The sequence below is a fragment of the Neltuma alba genome, unplaced genomic scaffold (genome assembly GCF_004799145.2).
Source record: "Neltuma alba isolate B1F8T4 unplaced genomic scaffold, ASM479914v2 tig00013031_pilon, whole genome shotgun sequence".
In the NCBI taxonomy this organism is placed as follows: Eukaryota; Viridiplantae; Streptophyta; class Magnoliopsida; order Fabales; family Fabaceae; genus Neltuma; species Neltuma alba.
This window is the reverse complement of record NW_021637378.1, coordinates 327041-342311: the sequence shown is the minus strand read 5'-3', so window position 1 is coordinate 342311 and position 15271 is coordinate 327041. Positions and strand designations below refer to the sequence as shown.

At 35.3% G+C, this 15271-nt stretch overlaps 3 protein-coding genes and 2 non-coding genes across 5 annotated transcripts; 2 read left to right on the top strand and 3 right to left on the bottom strand.

Annotated features, from left to right (window-relative positions):
* The first annotated feature begins 1108 nt into the window (after positions 1-1108).
* LOC114733767 (deSI-like protein At4g17486) lies at positions 1109-4056 on the top strand. The gene is made up of 4 exons (XM_028921264.1): positions 1109-1260; positions 2714-2969; positions 3389-3676; positions 3821-4056. Exons 2-4 carry the CDS (start codon positions 2756-2758, stop codon positions 4054-4056), a joined length of 738 nt encoding a protein of 245 aa, XP_028777097.1. The 5' UTR covers positions 1109-1260; positions 2714-2755.
* A 2144-nt stretch (positions 4057-6200) lies between these two features.
* LOC114733743 (probable NAD(P)H dehydrogenase (quinone) FQR1-like 1) lies at positions 6201-7584 on the top strand. The gene is made up of 2 exons (XM_028921239.1): positions 6201-6929; positions 7190-7584. Exons 1-2 carry the CDS (start codon positions 6391-6393, stop codon positions 7419-7421), a joined length of 771 nt encoding a protein of 256 aa, XP_028777072.1. The 5' UTR covers positions 6201-6390; the 3' UTR covers positions 7422-7584.
* Positions 7585-8517: 933 nt separating this feature from the next.
* LOC114733787 (small nucleolar RNA snoR86) lies at positions 8518-8651 on the bottom strand. The gene has a single exon (XR_003739099.1). It is a non-coding gene; the product is annotated as a small nucleolar RNA snoR86 (small nucleolar RNA).
* A 458-nt stretch (positions 8652-9109) lies between these two features.
* On the bottom strand, positions 9110-9251 carry LOC114733788 (small nucleolar RNA snoR83). The gene has a single exon (XR_003739100.1). It is a non-coding gene; the product is annotated as a small nucleolar RNA snoR83 (small nucleolar RNA).
* Positions 9252-13333: 4082 nt separating this feature from the next.
* On the bottom strand, positions 13334-13669 carry LOC114733766 (putative lipid-transfer protein DIR1). The gene has a single exon (XM_028921262.1). It carries the CDS (start codon positions 13667-13669, stop codon positions 13334-13336), a length of 336 nt encoding a protein of 111 aa, XP_028777095.1.
* Between the last annotated feature and the right edge of the window lie 1602 nt (positions 13670-15271).

Sequence of the window (15271 nt, the reverse complement as noted above, 5' to 3'; positions counted from 1 at the left end):
TAAAAAAATTATTTCTGGCCGCCAGAGCTCCAGCGACCAATTGTTAAATTTCCTGAAAAACCTATTGTTAACTGATATACTAAAGTTGTTAATGGTATTATAAAAGTTGTTAATTGTTATATTGAAGTTGTAAAAATTTTCAAAAAAATTGTTTTTGACCGCCAGAGCTTGGGTGACCAATTATCAGCCAGTAGGGGCTTTGGTATTTTAAAAACAATAAATAAAATGAAGGGTAATTTGATCTTTTCATTTGACATGATAATGTCAATTTGGTCTTATGTGACCAAAGTAATATTTTGCAAATTCAGTGGACGTTCTGGTCATTTCCAAGTTAATTTGTAATTTTTTGGTCTTTTTCTCCAAAAAAACGATATATATTAAAAATTAATAAAAAAAAATATATATATTTTTATTATATTATTTGTATTCAAAAAAATGTTTTACAAATTTCTTGTTACAAACGATTTATTTTATACTCCATGGACTTAACAGGCGGAAAAAAATCATCAACTTACAATTCCAAATGTCACAAGTTGTTGGACCAAAAAAAAAAGTGACAAATTGAGAAAAATTAGTCGCATTGAGAACCAAAGAGGTAAGCTTATCGAGGGGGGAAAAAAACAGAGAGGGAACCAAATAAGTAAAGAGAACCAAAGAAGTAAACAGTGCTGTATATTGTACTCTTCCGGTCTTTAGTATAGGACTTAATTATTAAGTTAATTTTAGTCTTAAACATAAGACATATTTCTTATATTTATCAATTTTTCTTAAATTCCTCCCATAGATACTCCATCAATCATAATCAAGTAAAAGAGGAAGAGAAGATATTAAGAAAAATGATTATAGTGTTTTAGAAAAAAAATGTCATATTTCTTATAATTAACTAACTTACCTAACTTCCTTAATCTAATAAAAATTAGTTAAATAGCTCTTATATTAAGAATCGGAGGAGTAATTTATTTTAACTGAAAAACGCTTTTATTGGAGTGGAAGGGGAGAAATTATAGGGAAATTTTGGGGTTTAATTAATTATAATTTATAATTCACAATTTCATGAGGAAGCAATGGCTTGTTTATGCCATGACATCGGGGGCCAACTTCAGAAGTGCTGGGGCCTCGGCGTCGGAAGAGAGGGGTCAATGGACAATGTGTGACTCCAAAGCACACACATTGTTCCATTCTGGGATCACCGCCACCGCCGTCTCTCCTCCATGACAACCATTCACCCCACTCTCTTCCGGCCGCCCTTTGATTGCAAAGGTTCGTCTCTCGCCTTTCAATCCCATTTTTATTTGCCATTCCCAGGAATTTTCCTCTTTTGGCCATCAATGTTCTTATAGAATTCCTTCTTTCCATGTTAGACATGTGGCTGTAGATTCTAGGCTGTCAATGGGATTGTTTGTATTTCTGTGACTTTGGTTGTCACATTAATGTAGGATGTTAGAATATCTCCTGTTCTTTGAAATGAATAATAAAGCATTCCTCCAAATCCACCTCAAGAGGAAGACAAAGTCATTGACATTTATGCTGCTGATTTAGATTTAAGAGAGAGCGTGCCTAATTTGTAATCTTAAGATATGAACGATGATTTTCATGTACGAGGGGACAGCAGACACATAAATTGAAAGGGAACAAGAGACTTGAGCAACGACTTTGTTACAGCATTGATTTTTTTTTTTTTGTAAGCTAAGACACCCAATTAAAATACTACCTCCAATACTAATTATAAGACATTGTTAGTAGAGTACAAACAAGATTTTATAATTAATACCGGAGGTAGTAACATGAAACCAGGAAATGAAAGTAACATTTGAAGCGAAGTTAACAAATTAAATTGAAACAATAAGATTACTTAATGCTAGGAAAAAAATTAAATAACAATAAAGGACTAATTCAAAAGTAGAGAAAGTTAACATGTAATGCTAATAGGGGCTTCATTCTAAATGCAACTAGTTAGTTGATCCGACCACCACAAATTGGACGGGGCTCAAATCATTGTTATGTACCCTTACGCGTTTATTGAGTTCCCTGCTACAAAATACATTTTCCAAGTGCTTTCCTCCCCCCTTCTCTCCATCTACATCTACAAGTAGCAATCTTATGCCCCTGGATTATGTGCAAGGAACAGGTTTGAGCTCTTCCTAGAATATGTAACAAGTTCCTGTTTAAAATGATCTATATTTGCGATGATGAATCCATCAAATATTGCGCGAGTCATATTTGGGGGCCTTTGTCCTGCAGTCTGCACCTTGAAGGAAATAGCTCAAATGTTATACACAGAGCAGTGGAACAAATCATGATGCAAGCCAGATATGTCTTCTTGCTCTTGTCTGATATAAACAAAGGAAATGAAGGAATCAGTAAAGCAGGGAATGATTCCTAAGGAAGGGTTATCGCAGGGGAATTGGGCTACTGCTGTATTATCTACAAAGCTTGATCTGAAATTCCTTGGACGATCGATTTAAGGCTTTGTTGCCTTAGAAAATCTAAGTTAAGACACAACGGAAAACATGATAATAATTCATAATTTTTCCCTGTTTACATTATGTTATATTTCAAGTGTGCACACATCATTATCGGTTCACAACCTAGATTGATGCAATGAATATTTTCACAGAGAAATTTCGTGCCTCTTTTTTTTTTTATGTTCTTTTCTGTTGAATGGTACTTAATGCAGATGATTTATGCTCAGTGTTCATGTTGATATATACAGATTGGAAATAGGTATTGAGTGCTTCCCGGGTTCATTTTTAGCATGAAAACCGGAGCAGAGAACGATGGCTGGCCATCTGTTATGCACCTTCATGTCCTTAAAAAGTCAGAACCCCGCTTTTGCATATTCCAAAAGGTGAAATCGGTTGACGACGATCCAGAGAATGTTCCTGTCTATCTCAATGTGTATGATTTGACACCCGCAAATGGTTACTTGTACTGGGCAGGCCTTGGTGTTTTTCACACTGGGGTTGAAGGTCAGTAAACATTCAAAGCCTCCTTAAATAACTTCCAAAATTATTATTTTTTGGCAAAAGTATGCACCAAGATGTTGATTCAAACTACACTAGGTAGAATTTACATCATAATTCTACTCCTAAAGGAAGGGCTTTACTTTCCAGCCCTCTATCTATCCAGCTTTTGACTTTCATGGCTCATATGTCAAGCTCATTATAGTAGCCTGTCTGTGCTTGTATTTATCATTGACACATAAGCAACTTCTCTTTTTCCCTAAATCACATCTTCAGACTTTGTTTGGAAATAAAATTTCTCATATCACCCTTGGGCACTCAAATTAGGTTTTGTTGCACCTATTCTTCCCCTTATGACTTAAATGTCAAAAAAAAAAATTATCTGGATGCCATCAATATTTTCTGAAATTGTCATAATGCCTCAGTCTATGGAGTGGAGTATTCCTTTGGAGCCCATGATTGTCCTACTAGCGGTGTCTTTGAGGTTGAACCTCGGCAGTGCCCAGGATTCAAGTTTAGGAAGTCAATATTCATGGGAACGACGAATATGAATCCATTCAAGATTAGAGAATTCATGGAGCATCAGTCAGCTAACTACCACGGTAATACTTATCACTTAATGATCAAGAACTGCAACCATTTCTGTGCGGATATATGCCAAAGGCTCACAGGAAATTCAATACCTAAATGGGTCAATCGCCTTGCGAGATTAGGTACAAGACATGCATTCACACACTATCCATTTTAATGTTAAAACTTTCAATTGCATTGTTTTCTATCAGTAAACACATCACAGGCATCTCAGAAATTATTCTTGAATTCAATACCTGATTCATTGTTCTATGTCATCCTTGTAGGTTCTGTATGTAACTGCTTACTCCCTGATGCCCTCAAAACTTCGACCTCTCAAGAGGATCCCAACTTTGAAGGGCGTGAAAATAAGAAGAAAACCGCTTTTAGTTGTCTGTCATCAATATCGAGGCCCCAGAAGCTCCAGAGGAAAGAATCCAAGTCTCCATTAATTCAACACTCTCGAAATAGAAGTTTCCTACGAGCATGGAAGTCAAGAAAGAGTTCACGCAAGGAAGGATGAAATTCTATTTAGTTCTCTTTCTAGGAAATTGGAACCACTGTTAAATGAAGTAAACGTTCTTTCCTCTAGGGGTGCAGAATTTTCTGTCAAAATCTCTTTTCATTGTTTGAGCTCAATGGCTCCTCCTGGCTAATTCTGGCCTTGTCTGGTGAAGAACTTGCGGGATGTATTTCTGTGCAAGTTCTGCGCAGGCTCAATGACAAAAACAACTCTTCGTGGAAATGTGAAGTAAGTGGATGATCACGGCAAGCTTAGATATGTCTACAATAAGTTAAGCTACACATATGACGCCCATTTTGTTCAAAGACAGTGCAAAGCGAGGAGCACTTCGATCACAGCGTAAAACAAAGAATAAAATAACAGCACCAAGCTGTCAAAACTCAGAAGACTAATAAAGAAGTACAAACAACAAAGAAGTTAAACATATTAGCAAAAACCACGGAACAAATTTCACTTGCTATGTTTTTGAGATGCAGCATTATGTACTTGGATTCCCAAATAAGATGATTGTGGTTAAGCTATTACATACTGTCGATTCCTGGACTTTAACAAATATACTGAGGTGACGAATTTGAGCTATATTTCCATTTTTAACTCCACAAGCTTTGACCTGTTCACTAGACATTTTAAAACAAATTTTTCTCCTTAACCTAAGACTTGGCTGCAATTTATCTATTCATGTAAAATTACAAGACAAAGTAAATATCTCTAGCAACTACTAGTATAATTTTAACATGCCAAGAACCGGAATATTTTCCCACCTTCTAAGCAAACCGAAGAGAATCGGTCCAATTCATAAGAACAGAAAACATATGAACTTACCAATTATTACAAAAATTTATATTCGTCATGGTCAAACAATAGTTTCCTGTATTTCCTATCGTGTACAAATGTACTTTGATATAATATTAAAAAAAATCAAAATCCTATTAAGCACTTAGAGCTAAATAATAGCACATTAGATTAATGAGGAGAAATTTATAAAATAATTCGTAATATCGAGAAAAACATCAACCTAACAATACAAGCGCACATCAACAATGTCTAAATAGTATCTTTTTTCTTTTTGTCCTTTTGCCACTGGTAACAATATCGTCGAAACTTATCATAAATAATTACCAGCAATTATTAGACATTAAAATACAATTGACTGTTAAACACACCAGTCTCCGCCAAACATAATGTCGAAAACATAAAGAAAACAGAGAAATGAAGCTACTAGCACACGTTTTAGATCTTTCATTCGGGATTTCTGATTAGAAAACAGTTGTCACTGGCCGATCAACTTTAATTATGTTCACAAGACATTTGAAAACTTCAAAACTACGAATAATTTTTCATCATTTTGTCGTCTGTTGATGACATCCATGATGATGTCGCTCCTAAGCTAATTGCTTCAAAAATGAATTCTCTAATTGTATTTGCTTCAAAGCGCGGCGATGACATGACATTGTGAGGGATGCAGTTTTCGTTGACCACGAGACTTTAACTTAGAGAAAATTAGGCTTCCGATTTGTACCATTGATAATTTCTACTTAACCAACAAGGATTAACATGATCGAGTGGCTTAAACGCAGCGTCATTGAATCTGATTTGTGCTAGTAATTCTTATGAATAGATATTTACCAATTGCAATGCGGACTGGTTCAAAGATGAGGCAACATATTCCTTCTTAAAATTTGGGTTTGCTAAGGTGAAATTTGGTCCCCCGGAAGCAACTACGTTTGATGTGGCGAGGGGTAGGTATAGATAAGTACTGCTACACAATCCTACGTCTGCGAATTAGAGGTCTTAACAAGACAATAATTGCATGGAAATTAGGAGTTTAAAAATCATAAAAGCTATATCATATTTGGAATAAGTTATTTCATATTTCAATTAAGTATGTTTGAATATGTCAATGAAAACGACAATAAGCGAGGTATTGCAATATCCTACAAATTTATAATACTATTTTCGAAGAAAATATATTCGTTGGAATCTGTCAAAGAAAAGGAAGTTTTCCATTTTCTATAGTTTCTGCTGAAAGCATCATGTAAGTCCGCATCCCATATTCTTTGATTCTTCGCCCATATCCATTGTCTCCTTTGGCTGCCTAGTTTTCTTAAGACCAATATTCATGCCACGTTTCGCTCTCGTCATGAGCGCAAATTTTAAATTATCTTCATAATTCATCCTAACAGCTCATAAATATGAAGTCAAACACAAGCTTGTTTACGTAATTTATCTTTCCTTTTTTATATGTAAGCTACGTTCTGTGTCCTATTGTCGCAGAGCATAAATCTAAGAGTTTCAGATAACAACATCTGCTTCAGTGTAAAAAAAATCACAACAATGGGGAAAGGAGGCGGGTGTGTACCTAGCAAGAAGAAGGCGCCCATTTATGGTTCGAAGAAGAATGATCCAGTTTCAGAGAGCATGGAAACCCAATCGCGAGTAACGGAAACGACAACAATCGCAGTCCGAGAAGCGCCGATCGAAGCAGAAACGAAGAAGCTGAGGGTTTTCATAGTGTATTACTCAATGTACGGTCACGTGGAGTCACTGGCGCGGGAAATAAAGAAAGGTGTGGATTCGGTAGAAGGAGTGGAGGGCGTGTTGTACCGAGTGGCAGAGACGCTACCCAAGGAAGTGCTAGAGATGATGAAGGCGCCGCCGAAGGACGATAGCGTTCCGGTGACAACGGCGGAGAAATTGGTGGAGGCGGATGGGGTGATATTCGGGTTTCCGACGAGGTTCGGGAGCATGGCGGCGCAGATGAAGGCGTTTTTCGATTCGACGGGGCAGCTATGGAGGGAACAGAAGCTGGCGGGAAAACCTGCTGGCTTCTTTGTGAGTACCGGCACACAGGGCGGTGGCCAAGAAACGACCGCGTAAGTGTCCCATTCGCGTCGTTTAAGCAGTGAACATGATTTATTATTTTAAATAAACGCTTGTCATTTAATTTTTCTCTCAATTAAAGATAACAATCACTCTCATAAATTCAAATCATTTGTATAAACTTAAAATCTTGCTGCTAATATGAGAATTTTGTTAATGGATAATTTATATAGGTATTTTTGTAACCGATATTTTAACCGTGATGCATCAACTGTTTTGTTTAAAGAAAGAACTTTTATTGTTGCTGTTGTAGGTGGACGGCAATTACACAGTTAGCGCATCATGGGATGATATATGTTCCAGTGGGATATACATTAGGAGCTGGAATGTTTGAAATGGAATCAGTTAGAGGAGGGTCTCCCTATGGTGCTGGGGTTTTTGCTGGGGATGGAACCAGGCAAGCTACTGATAAAGAGCTTGCCCTTGCTGAGCATCAGGGCAAGCATATGGCTACAACCGTCAAGAAATTGTCTCTCACTTCCTAAATTTGTTTGTACTCTCCAATAAAAGAAAAATCATATCCCAATCAATGTTTTGTTTTTAATGGTCGTGTTGAGGTGTGGTTTGAATCTATTGGTCTATGCCGGGCTGAAGAGGAAAAATTATTGGCCTATGCCAGGCTGAAGAGGAAAAATTCATGATCACCTTGTAAACTTGCGTCCGTGTGAATTATGGATTCTTTAAGGTTATCCTTTTATCAACAGTTCAGCATGTTAAAGTTGGGTCAACTCCCTCGACCCAACTCCCTCGACCCAAAAAGTAGTCTCAATTTCTTGGCATTTAGATGTGACTCTAAGGAGCATCATTTGTAGTGAAACTAAATAGGCATTTAATCTGAATGATCGTGAGAGGCATTAAAGCGTAGCTAAGGAGCAGTATCATTTAACGTTTTAACTGGAAGAAAAGAAACATGGTTAAACCTGAAACTGGAAGTGTGATAATAATTAGGGAACCCCAAGAAAGACTGTTCCACCATGCTTGATCCTGTAAATATTGCAAGAACTCCTAATATTTGTTTTGATTCCAATGGGTTCTCAAAGTTCATTCTATCAAAATTTTAACTAACCAGAAAGAAAATTGAGAACTTGAATTTTGGTTTCTTTGTCTTTAGTTACGGGGTCATCACTATTCATCCAGATCGCTCATTTAACCGGACGATAGGCAAGCTAAACGACCAAACATGTCATTGTCCTGTCATAGACGCTCAAGGTCAGTACTTATGGTTGTTTCATCATCAATAAAGCCGGTAAGTCTGAGTGCGAATGTTGTTCGGCTGCAGCATAGTTCAATTTGTCTGGTAAAATCGAGTTTCATGTCTTAGGCCCCGGCCTGGTTATAGAGAAAGGGGTGCAAATGGCTGCACATATTGGAGTAAAGCATGTCGTTTTTCAATCTAACTGTCTATCCCTAATTGAAGCTCAAGCTTGATCTTTGATACTTAACAATTAGTATCATTTAAGCAAAGTCTTTTTGATTCAAATCTGTTTCTTGATTTCTCGATTTATCTTTCAAAACTTCAGAAACGCACAATTTGGCACTAGACCCAATCCTGTAGATGACAAGTAAGATCAAGCACAAATAGATGTTGCGACTTGTTCGAGGCCATTATCAAAACAGTAGAAAATCAATTTGATAGGCACGGAGAATCGCTAGCTACTTTTGCCAACCTTCAAGGCAAGATGCACCATTTAATTTTGCAATCGATGCTCTTGCTCTGCTAATTGGCTTTGTGTTAATAAAGCATATGACAAAAACCTCTAAATGGATAACATATTGCTACTTCAAGCACAATGTATTGAACTAAATACCTCAAAACTAATCCAAATTCCTCCCCAAGAATGGTGTTAAGGAAAGATCCTATGCATATAACCTTCTGGAAAAAAGTATGAATACAAAGTAAAAGAACTGAACTGTTCTTGTCCTACTTGATTCGGATCCGTCCAAGTTTAATGCGACCCTCACAAAATCGTTTAGCACGTATAAAATAAAAAAAAATTAGAAGAACCCAGAAAGCAAAGCACTGTTGAGAAAAGAGGGAAAGATGACTCTATTTCAACCTAAAACCACGAAGCCATCAACTAGAGCTTGAAAGGAGATTGTTCCAGCAAAAACCTCCATTTTTCTTTTATGTTAAAAGATATAAAATTGTAGGAAATAGTGAGTAATAAGTGAGAAATGTATGGTAAGAGTTACTAGTAAACGCCTCGAGATAATCAGATACAGGCATTTATCAGCGAAACTACCAGTATCAGTTTGGGCCTCCGATGAATCAGAATAAGCACCAGAAGAAACCAACCTTCAAGCTTATCTGGGATTAAGAAGGCCAATCGAAGACATTCGTGGAACGATGTAAAAGGCAGAGGAACATCTCATTGCCAATAGAACCCAGAATTATTACATTTCGCTACGAGCCCTTCAAATGTAATCAGCCGCTTGGCTGCGCTTTCTCCTGTGGGCGTCTGCCCCTGTGCATATATAGTGCACAGAGCAACATGAACCTTATCGTTTAAAACCCTAATACTCGCTTTTGTATTAGGTCCTTGGATTTAATAATATTTCTCCTCTTTCCCCACAATTTGGGATTAGGTCCTTAGATTTAATAGTGTATCTCCTACTACCTTCTCATTTTAATATAAAAACTAGTTAATTAATTTAAATAGATTAAGAAATTAGTTAAATTGGTTATTTATATTTCTTAAATCCTAAATATAAAACTCATTTTGTAGTTACACTAAATAGATATTGTAGTTAAATTGGTCTTATATTTAGAACCGGATAAATAATAAATAGATATTATCTTTTTTAAAATATTCTTATTAATCAAGTGTGTTAGCTAGAACTACTATTATTATAAGGATTACTTTAAAAAAAGGTAAATATAAATGACAAAATAGATTAAAGTCTCATATTTAAGATTAACATAAAAATCCAATAAATTCTTATATTAAATATTGGATGTATTATTTCCCACCATGCTTATCATTGTGACCATGATCCCTAAATTCAAGAAGGTGGGAACTTAAGGCTTGTTTGGTGTGAGACACTCGGACATGGGATTGACATGACTTTTCTAAATATAAGATTTATTTTATAATATAAATTACGTTATAAAATAAGTTTATATTTAAAATTGAAGAATATTTAGTGTGACACACTAAATAATATTCCTCTGATTCTAAATATAAGACTCTTTTTACAGTGTAAATTACACTATAAAAAAGATTTTATATTTAGGATTGGGGGAGAATTTAAGATTATGCACTGCCAACGAAATGGAATTATGCCTGGCCACTTAGATAGAAATAAAATACCACCACTCACTTTTTTTTTTTTGGCCTGACACCACTCACGGAATTACTATTGAGAGATCAAGTTTTGGTTTGCCTATTATAGCCAACCAGTGCATATTTTAGGATTGCATATTTTCTTAACCAACTTGTGCCCCCCAGTGTTTCTCGAATTCCTATTCTAGCCAACCCCAAACCCAACCAAATCCATCTATTGATTTGTTCCGATCTCTAAACGCCACATCATCCCTAATTAATTACTATATGATGGGTATATGGATTAATATTTATAATTAAAGAAAGGATAAAAGTGTTATGAATATAATAATGTCTTTATGAATACCCATATATCTCCAGTTATCTCCTATATTTATGTAATCTCCCATTATCTCTATATTCCACAATTATATTCTATTATTATGTAATCTGCAGATTCTATCAAAATTGTAAAGATGTGCCTATAAATAGAAGTCATGTATAATGTACTGAGTACTTTTGAATAAAATGAGAAATACTCTCTTTTATTAATCCTCTATTATTTTATATTATTTTTTTATATTTCTTTTTTATTTATAACAAAAAGTCCGTTAAGATTTTATTTGCGAGTTACACTCAACATCTTAATTTTTTTAATGCTGCAATTTTACGCATGGTCTGTTAACTTGGATGCAATTTCTCCATTGTTTCAATTTCCTAATGTGACTATAATTCAATTACCTTGAAAGTTGCCAATAATTTGATAAAAGAACCAAAATTATTAATTTTACCTATTAAGATGAATAAAAGGAAAATGATTATTTAAAATAAATAAAAAAGGGAGGGATTACACCAAATTTAAAAGACTGCGAGTAAAATTGCACAACTAAAAAAATTATGATAGTGAGTGATGCTAGTCACTATCTATGTTCTTTAATATGAAAGATAGTTGACTAATATAAATAAATTAAAAAAATTTGTTAAATTAATTATTCGTGATAAATCGGTGTTGTCTTCTCTAAAATACTTTAATTAATCATGTGCATTAACTATAACTATTATTTGATAGAACATTTAATATGTGCAACTATTACAATGACTATTTTAGAAAAAAATAGATAAATATGAAAACTAAAATAAATTAAAATCTTATATTTAAACCCAAATTAAAAATCAAACTAATTCTTATATTAAGAACTGAATACAGTAATTCCCTTTAAAGTTAAATAATGAAAGTTATGATCTGGTACTTTGTAACAATGGGAGTCCCCGTTTAGTTCAGTGATTGTAATTTAACTTAGTAGCTCCCACGTACAGAAGAACCGCATCACTGGGATGCCAGACGATAGGTTAAGCTCCTAAGATTGATGAAAGCTTGTTTTTTTTTTTTTGTCAGAAGGATGAAAGCTTGTTTATCTAACTAATGTATTATCTAATTGTAATTCTGCTGGCATTGATTATTGAATACTTTTGGATGAGTTTGAACCGGGACGCAATTTTCACGTATAGTCTATTGATATTAGTATATTGATAATACAGATTATAATTAACTTTTCCTTTACATTTGGATTCGTAACTGCAGTCTAGCTTTCATAGAAAAATGCATAACCCTTCCTTCACAACGAAGTATGGAAATTCAGCGAGACAAAGGGAGAGAGAGTACACGATCCTGTAAAAAATGCTTTCAAATTTTAATGTATTCAGCTTGAGATCTAATTGCAAGAATTTTGAAAATTTTAATGGCTTATTGTTATTCCATGGCCAAAAAAAAAAATACTTAGAAGTATTTTCTTTTATCCCTGCTTTTTTTTAACCTTAACTTTCACACTTATGTGATGGAAACAAGTTTAGAAGGAGAGTCCAATCCAAAAAAATAACACATTAGGAGAGAGAATTTCTTGAATTTATAAGTCCTACAGTACTTATAAGTGGGGTTGCACGATGAACCAACAGGATTGGACCAAAATCTAACTCAAAGTCTATTTTGATTTTTAGTTGGATTGGATTGGATTTGGTAGTCTATTGTTTGGTCTAGCTTAGTAGTAACCTGAGACCGAGTTAGATTGAACTTGATCTACCAAACTAGTAGACTGGTCCGGACAGTAGAGAACTCCAATTTTCTTTTTCTTTTTTTAATTTCTTTATAGAAAGCATGATTTCAACATGATAGACAATAAAAAAAACCTATAATCATATAAAACTTATCCTAAAATATTAAAAGATCAGGGATACTTCCAGCAAGAAATATATCGAAGAGTTTGTGCTAGGCTAGCCGAAAATCAAAGTTTATCAAAAGCTTGGTCTAAAATTCCCGAAAAATTGGCCTTTTAAATACATAAGAATCTCTAACAACATTAAAAACAATTAGAGATAACATTTAAATTACAAATTATTGAAAATAAAAAAAATACCTAGATTGGATTAGACCAATCCAGATAGTCTGATCACTTGGTCTAGAACCCAATCTAACATGACCTAGTGTAGTCCAATTTCATTATATAGTTTATTTAGACTAAAATGGACTGAATCAAACTATCTCGAGTTAGATTGGATTAGATCGAAACATTGGTTTTTTACACACTCCCAAAGTATTTTCAAGAGTTTCAACTTATAACTTTGCATTTAAAGAAGATTTTGGGGAAATTTAGTACTATTGGACTATAATACTCAAACAGCCCCATAATTAGCAAAGCATGATGGAGCGAAGCATTTTTCCCCCCCCAAACAGCCAGACTGGAGCCCTCCCCCCCCCCCTCCTTCAGCGCTAGACTATAGCTCAGGCCGAGGGAAAAGACGCAGAGTTCCATATCCTTTCCATAGTAACGTAAAAGAAGCCAGAGTAGATCAGATTTTGAATGAAATCTCCATTCATGTATCACAATTAAACTGAACAAAACAACATAACATGCACCAGAGTGTACATGGACAGAGTCACAACAAGGCCTGGACTTGCCATTTATCACGTTCGTGACAATAATAAACTCTTATCTCGTAACAACTTTATTATCTTCATTAATTAAGATGATTACTGAAGAAGTACACTTGCTGATTTTGAAAAATCAAAACCAAACAGATCCACAATCCAAATCATGAGCAGAGAAAAAACAATAACTGAGTTGGTCACTTGGTCATCATCAGCAATGCCAAGCATGGTCCACAATCTTGCACAGAGCAGGGAGAGCCATGGCTTGTTTAGGATCAATGTTATAGAATCTGAGGAGAGTCCTTTGGTTTTTGAGACGGCAGAGGCATTTAAGGTCCGCGCCGGAGAGGGCAGAGCAGCAGTCGGAAGTCGGCGGCACCTGAGGCTCATCGCCGCTCACCGACGGCCGGCAGTCCATCAGCCCTTGTGCACTCACCCCACACAAGACGCCGTCATCAGCACTCACCATTGTGGGATCTGACCCCATTATAATGGCCAGAGCCAAAACCAGCCCCACAACCACAAGCTTCTTGCTCAATCCTGCCATCCCTAGGCTCTGTAGTTTCCAAGCTCTATTTAACTGCCTCCCTTGCATGTGACAATAGTGGAGAACTGTTTGGTTTATATAGAATCAATGTAGAGGTGCTTTGTCTCTTTCCACAGGGAAATAAGAAATGAAATAAAAAAAATTCTAAAAAAAATACTTCTACAAATTCAAATTTCAAATAAATGACTACAAAAATGTATTGTTATTTTTTTTTAAATATTGTTAATTGTTATTAAGGTATAGTAAACAAGACTAATTTAAAATTTTAAATTTAAATGTAGTTTTTTTGGATTCTTCCAACAACAAAAAAGTCGGGTTGAATGGATTCAAACTTATTATAAAAAAATGTGAACCTTGACTTTTAGTTTTTTTAATTAAATAAATTTGTCCCTGACACCTAAATATTAGATATTGATGTGGTTTATATTTAGTTGTTTGGATCAGCTTAAAATAAATATTTTTACACTTTTCAAGATGAAGTTCCTTTTTATATTTATTTTGTAGAGTGCAAAACCATCTACAACTAATCCAAATGGATAATTTAAATGTGTCTCGATGTTATATAAAGCAGACAATTTTATGTGCATTTAAATGGGTTATCGTTGGGGCAGAAAAAGGCATCCAAATGGGTTATCACTGAAAAAAAAAAAATCCATATCGAGAGAAGCTTCGTTTATATATTTATCCATCTCAATGGGCCATGGCATCACGGGCGAGCTCAGGAGCTTTTGAAAGCACGTGAATTGAAGGCAAGATTATGGGGTTTCGGTTTGTCTTATGTGTTTACCGAAATCAAACATCAGATTTTATATAGTCATGTGAAATAATTAAGGCATGTGAACTGTTAATCAGTGGATTCCCACGAGGATGCTTCAGAAGAACACGCCCGCAATGGAAAGATGACAAAATTTTAGCCTGTAAGACTTCACATTACAGCCAATGACATGTTTGATTCCATGCCTATTCTGCAAGAGTACGACAGCATACAATCAACAACAACAACAAGCCTTATCCCATTAGGTGGGGTCGGCTATATGAATCACATGACGCCATCGTGTTCTGTCAACAACCCAGTCCTTAGATATGTTATTGACTATGAGGTCTCGTTCAATGACCTCATTAAGCGTTCTTCTTGGTCTTTCTCTGTTCCTTTTTATGGGACTCCATCTTGTCTGATCTACCCTCCTCACCGGGGCCTCCAATGGCCTTCTCTGCACATGTCCAAACCATCTTAAGCAATTTTCAACCATTTTCTCTTGGATAGGTGCCACACCAACTCTTGCTCTGATATTTTCATTTTGAATCCTATCTTTTTTTGTCTGACCATGCATCTATCTCAACATCCTCATTTTTGCTACCCTAACTTTGTGCTCTTGTTTTCCCTTTATTGCCCAACATTCACTACCATACAACATAGACGGTCTTATAGCAGTCCGATAAAATTTTCCTTTAAGTTTCTCAGGTACCTTCTTATCGCAAATAACTCTGGTAGCTTTCCTCCACTTTAACCAGCCAGTTTGTATTCTATGAGAAACGTCTCCATCAATTTCTCCATCCTCCTGTATAATGCATCCTAGGTATTTAAACTTTGATACTTGAGGA

Bases quoted from the DNA above. Each gene is read 5' to 3' on its own strand.
- LOC114733767 (XM_028921264.1), top strand. From the start codon at position 2,756: ATGAAAACCGGAGCAGAGAACGATGGCTGGCCATCTGTTATGCACCTT. The intron at 2,970-3,388 runs GTCAGTAAACAT...ATAATGCCTCAG, and splicing joins TTTTCACACTGGGGTTGAAG to TCTATGGAGTGGAGTATTCC. The intron at 3,677-3,820 runs GTACAAGACATG...TCATCCTTGTAG, and splicing joins CAATCGCCTTGCGAGATTAG to GTTCTGTATGTAACTGCTTA.
- LOC114733743 (XM_028921239.1), top strand. From the start codon at position 6,391: ATGGGGAAAGGAGGCGGGTGTGTACCTAGCAAGAAGAAGGCGCCCATT. The intron at 6,930-7,189 runs GTAAGTGTCCCA...TTGCTGTTGTAG, and splicing joins GGTGGCCAAGAAACGACCGC to GTGGACGGCAATTACACAGT.
- LOC114733766 (XM_028921262.1), bottom strand. From the start codon at position 13,669: ATGGCAGGATTGAGCAAGAAGCTTGTGGTTGTGGGGCTGGTTTTGGCT.